At 42.0% G+C, this 6,000-nt stretch overlaps 1 protein-coding gene across 1 annotated transcript in view; it reads right to left on the reverse strand.

The window, feature by feature from the left end:
* The window catches only part of SLC6A11 (solute carrier family 6 member 11), a gene marked incomplete at both ends in the record, with an annotated part of 82,812 nt that extends 77,163 nt beyond the window's left edge, over positions 1 to 5,649 (reverse strand). Inside the window, 4 exons of the mRNA XM_082288499.1 lie at positions 686 to 776; positions 2,194 to 2,334; positions 2,501 to 2,635; positions 5,430 to 5,649. Of these exons, the coding sequence (XP_082144625.1) occupies positions 686 to 776; positions 2,194 to 2,334; positions 2,501 to 2,635; positions 5,430 to 5,649 (587 nt within the window). The remainder of the gene's footprint in view (positions 1 to 685; positions 777 to 2,193; positions 2,335 to 2,500; positions 2,636 to 5,429) is intronic.
* Positions 5,650 to 6,000: the final 351 nt, after the last annotated feature.

Here is a 6,000-nt window from a genome sequence, read left to right on the forward strand (position 1 = left end):
TTGTGTGACTGGCTTAACACACACAACGCCCTGCGAGGAGCAAATGGGAGACTACACTGCCCTGATTAAATATTGATAGTCAGGAAAAATATGCCACCACAAAAGCAGATCATCTTTTGCAAACAGATGATTTCCTTCTCTTAGTCTAACAAGAAATCAGAGTCAGGGGGACAGGAGAGAGTTAAACTCTGCTGTTATTCTAGCTGAATAACTAGCACTTGCACAGTCCTTTAAACAATAATGAGATACAGAAGCCAGAGTATTAGTTAGCTGAAACAAGGATGAGGATGCAGCTCTCAAACTCCTAAGGGAAGAAACATTTGGGAAGAAAAAAAAAAAAAAAAGAAAAGGAAAAAAAAGAATATTGTAAATCATCCTCTTTCTTTCACCTTTGCCTCCTCATTAGTATGGGTTTGAGGCTCTTTCCTCCAGCAGCAGGAGCCAAGCTCCCGAGCAAGTGGCACACTTTGTTCTATGTCCTTTCAGGATATGGAATTCCTTTCCTTGTATCCTCTAAAAAAAGAGTTAAAAACTCTCATTCTGACTGAGGCAAATAAGAAAATTTCCAGCTGAGCTCACATCCCTAAGTGCTATAGGGTTACGAGGTATCTAACCATGTGTAAATGATCAAATCATTGCAAGGTAACAAACAGTCTGATCAAATATAAAGTTCCTGTGCACTTACTCCCAGAATTCCATCACTGGAGAGGTGGCATTTTGTAAGGAGACTTGACTGCAGTTGCTCATATTAAGTTTTTGAAATTCCACACAGTTTTCTAGAAAAGAACAAAAAAAAAAAAGAGTTTGCTCTGTTGACATGCAAGCACAGTTGTTGTTGTTCATCTCCCAGTTTGTGCACCTTGGGAATAGGAAAAAGCCTCCATTCTACACCACATTTTCTGGGTGGGCTTAAAGGTTTCTGGGTGCACTAAATGCAACAGCTGCTACTTCTGCAACACCAGATTAGGATAACCCAGGGGAACATCCGTGAGGACCCTCCTACAACACTTCCCAGAGGCACAGGGCCAAAAAATCCCCTCAGGCAGAAGAAACAAACATTGAGAAACTGAGGCGATGGATTGGGAATTGCAAGATGCTCCTACTCCAGCTTCTGGTTCAATGGGTTACGGCTACAAATGGTTTAGGGAACATGGCCAGCCATAAACTTCCACTTTTTCCTGGTAAGACAAGTGGATATTTCCTCTGATTTATCATAATATCTCTAACACAGAGAAAGGCCAAAGCAGCTCAGCGCTGCTGAGCATTTGAGCAGTGATAACACTGGCCAAGCTCCTTTGCAGGGCTGCCAAAACTGACACCAAAGCCTTCTACATCCACTGGGCCCAAAGTTCATTCCCTGACATAAACTAAGATTTCAGGCAGCTTTAGGTGGGCTCAAAGAGCACAACAAATGGCCAATGAGTGAAACCATGAAAGACAATACAATGGGTACTTGATTTGAAATTGGACTGGGATTTAAGGGAAAAATGCAAAACTTCAGGAACATGGGAACATGGCACTGGGTTGAGATCCTCCCCATGGATGTTTGTGATCTACAGACTCAATGAGCAGAGAATTACAGATATAAATATCAATGAGAGGACAGATGCAGAGCCCTACCCTGCAAACCCTCATGAATGCACACCTCATCCTTCATGCAGGAGGCTACTTTACATGCAGTAAGGATTATTTATGAGACTAAATTTCCAGAAGTAGCTTGATGAACATTATCCCTCAACATCTGGCATTTAAAAGAGCAAATCCAAAGATCCACATTTAATATTTTTTCCTCTCCATTCAAACTCCTCCTGATCTCATTAGAGTGAAAGAGCAAGATTGCAACCTGTCATCAGGTCATTCTCTGCTGCAGAATTCACTCTCTGTGTTCAGGGAGAATAGATATGATTGCAAATGAGAGTCTTGGGATTTAGCCAGAACATCTTACAGAATTAACGAAATCCATAGTCTTTTTCTGCTGACATTAAATTCTCCAGGAGTAAATGCTTACACAATGACCCAACCCAGAAAGGTCCAAGGCAGTTCCACTCCAGGTTTCCTTTCTCTTGCTGTAGTGGGATGTGGTTGGCCCACTTCCACTGACTTGGCCACACCAATGGCTTTGTTCAGGACATTTCAGTGTCAATAAATCACTTGGAAGGATTTGTATAGCAGTAATCTCTGCTGAGGTCATACCTGTATTCCATTCATGGCCACAGGAAGCCCAGGGAAGCTCTGTAGTAAAGCAGTTGAACAAATAGAAGATAGCCCATGCTAAAATGATGATGTAATATACATTTAGGTGTGCCTCTATAACTTGGGTAGCATAGCCAATGCCTGGAGAAGCAAAATAAAAAGTGAGATACAAAAGAAAACTGCTTGTCAGGTAATTTAAAAACAAATGCTTATTCTTAAGTATATCCTAACTTCCATTTTGATACTATTTATTTCATTTTACTTCAAATTGAATGCTTTCTTTTGTAGTAGAACACAGAATTGTTACCTTCAAATAGAGGGCAAACTTTCCTCCAGCATGTGATGCCTCCTTCACTTGTAAACTGTCCCAAGGCTGTCTCCAAGAAAAATACTGGTATTCCACAGCAAATAAAAAAGACCACGTAGGGGATGAGAAAAGCACCTGCAAGTGAGTATTGGGGGGTGTTGGTTAGAATGAATCCAGTTCCTCAGCAGCACAGTGAGGATTTTCCCAGTAAAGGAAGGATCAGCTGTGAGCCATCCCCCAGGCATCACGCTGGCAGGGCAGGAAGGATTTACTCCTGCCCCAAATATCAAGAGCTAACCTGTAAGCCAGGGCTAAACCAGACCAGCTCATAGTTCCTCAGCATAAAGTCAGCTCATGAGGCTCTCAAACACAGAAAAGATCCCAGCCATGCTCAGCTACAAAGTTCTGCTCTGCTCAGCACCACGACAGTCTACACTACCTCCCCTGCTTTTTTCAGGGGTGAAGAAGGGTTACAGATATTAAATCCAAGAAATCCTTTTCACATTATTTATATGAGCCTGATGATAAGGATTGTGAAAAGGGAATGAGGAAACAAACTTCAGAACTACTTACAAGGACAGGAAAGCAGGGCTTGGCCTCATCAGCCAGAAATATTAATGTGAAATTCTAGGAAAATAACAAAGCATCAACACTTTTGCTGGATGCTGGCAGTAAAGTCCAGCACAGGCAGTGAACCACAGCAAACCCCAAACACAGCACACCCACACCCCAAAACAGCTGTTGTACTTCAGCCACCTTGATCAGAAAGTTGAGACAATTAAATCCACCTGCTCTGACTCTGTTTCTTTCACATCTCATCACCAGGAGTCTCTTCCCTCAGCCAGGAAATTTCCCTAGAGCTGAATCCCAGGTGCCTCTCAAGCAATCCATGGGGATTCCACAAAGAATGGAATATTTGCATGGGTTCTCTGGATGATTTACTGGTCAATATCAAATGCACTTGGCCCTCTCATGCACACAATCATAGTGAGTTTAACATGGCAACTTGTGGAAAACCAAAGTATCAGCTCAGACTGTTTTTCCAACACTGTTCCAACAGGCATACATCAGGAAAATTAGAAAACATCAGGTTTCCCAGCTTGCAAAAAGATCACGTTCCAAGAAATACCTAATTCTAAGCACGCAAAGAAATTAATTTTCCTTAAAACCTGAACATCCACAAGAAGAACCTAAAATTGTAGCAGATGATTCCTGCACTCCATGTTATGACTTGGAGTAAGTCCCAGAGAGGTCAGACCTCACAAGTTCCATACTACAGCTTCCAAATTTGTTCTGTAAGCAGCAACTTATTCACAACTAGCTCAGATATTTACCACTGCCTCCCCCTACCACACACCAAGGAGTTTGATGCATCAGATGAAAGTACTAAGAACAAGCTCTGGTCTAATTCCAGCGCGGGGTTACAAAGCCACAGGTCACAGACTGAGCCTTCATTGACTAAAACTGCTCAATGGCAAATGTCCCATGGTGCCAGGACATGACCAATTCAATCACACCCGCTCATTCTATTCTTAATTAAATATCATATTCAAGTAATTAGTCTTTCATCAAATCACCCCAAACAATGATTAGAATTCTTTGTGCCTCATGTTACAGCCTTAAAAATGAGAGCATCACCATTTGACAAGCTGGCACATACCTATAAATAGGCACCTAAAGGTGGCCGTGTGAACCCAAAAATTACACACCAGAAATATATTTCTGTTATTTTCTCTGCCAGAAGTTCTCTGGGAGCACTTTAACAATCAACAAGAAGTGCTGTGTATCTGGTATGCAGCATGTTAATATTCATGTATAACAGCAGGATTTGGTAGCAGCATTCTCTAAAGGGTGAACTATTGTGACCTAAGTTTTGCCAAAATACAGATCCATAAAGAAAGGAACTTCCAACACTAAACACAACTTCCACAGCAGTGTTTGTCTTGTAGAAACAGCAGACAAAACAGGCTAAAAACCATCCCCGAGTTCAGATAAGGAAGGACAAGGAATAGAAATTTGGCCCAGCAGTGTTAGCAAACAAGCCCGTCAAAGAGCAGATCACTGCTTATCAGCCCTGCACATCCCATTTTTCTCCCAGCCTCTGTGTTTACACTACCACTGACCCAGGCCTTAAGTGGGGAGAATGCTGAACCCAGTCCACAGAATTCTAAACTGAGTTTGTAATTTACTTTTCTTCCTTCGTTGCTTCCCGAGCAGAGCTGATGTGCTTATTCCCAACTGTCATACATCTTACACGGTTTATAGTCAGCTATAACCAACACATGGCACATGTCATACTTCTGTAGAAGTTGAGTCTGCTCTTTTCTTTCTCAACCAACATTCACATTTTACATTTATTAGTGCTTGCTCTCTTTGAGTAACCTGTAGTTTTACATCTTCCCCTACCTTGCTGTAGGAACTGGGGAAGTACTGAGGGAAGAAAAGGTACACTGAGGTATAAAAAATTTCAAGTAACAAAGAAAAAATATTTAGTCCTTGTGGCATTATTAGAAAAAAAATTCATCCTCTCCCAAGTACAGTGTTGTGACAAATAAAGTGCTGCCTCCTTTTCTGTGTCAGACAAACTTAGTTAAGTATGCCTGGGTGTGTATTCACATGCAGAAGACAGCCTGTACTACTATTACAGAACACTGGCTTCTTCTGCACGAAAAATGCTACTGAGAAAAATATCTCAATTTACTAACACAGAAGAAACTTGTAAAAATAAACCACACAGTGTTTGGAGAGAAGGAGAGAGAAACACAACGATTTTTCTTAGTTGTCAAATGTTTAAAGCTTCCCTGTCTGCACATGCACTGAAATCCTGAACACATATCTCTTACTAGAGCAATAAATCACTGCAAAGCATTCTTAACGCTTTAATTCCCGTGTTTAATTCCATGCAAATCCACACGTGATGCCATCTTACCTCCTCCATTCTTGTAGCAAAGATATGGGAATCTCCAGACGTTTCCCAACCCGATAATCTCCCCTGCCACAGAAAGCACAAATTCAACCTTATTGTTCCAGTGGCCTCTTTCATGAACTTTCTTATCATTGATGTGGACGAGGTTAGTACTTGAAGCTTCTGGGTCCAAAGCATCTTCTGGCTTGCCATTAATTATAGGAATAGTCTTTTCAGCTGTCATGACTTTTCAGCCTAGTGGAGAACAAAAGAAAAACACACAGGTGTGTTAGGACGCTTGCTGGTACTGATCTCCAATGACTGAAATCTCCCAGCGCGGCATTGGCTTCTCGTTACCTGTGGAAATCTGCAGGTGAAAGTGAGGGAGGCAACTCCACAGGGCTGGAAAAGTTGTAAAGCAGGGGAAAAGGAAAAGAAAGGGGTGGGGGGAAGAGAGAAGGTTATGTTCAAGGGAAGGGAGTTATTTCCAAGTGCGGACAGACAACTTCCTAACCGAGGAAAGCCTTTCAAAAATCCCTCCCCGGGCACAGATCCCAGCCTGACTGACCTACCAGAGGACAGAGAGCTGCTGCAC

This window comes from Coloeus monedula, assembly GCF_965178545.1.
Source record: "Coloeus monedula genome assembly, chromosome: 11".
NCBI lineage: Eukaryota > Metazoa > Chordata > Aves > Passeriformes > Corvidae > Coloeus > Coloeus monedula.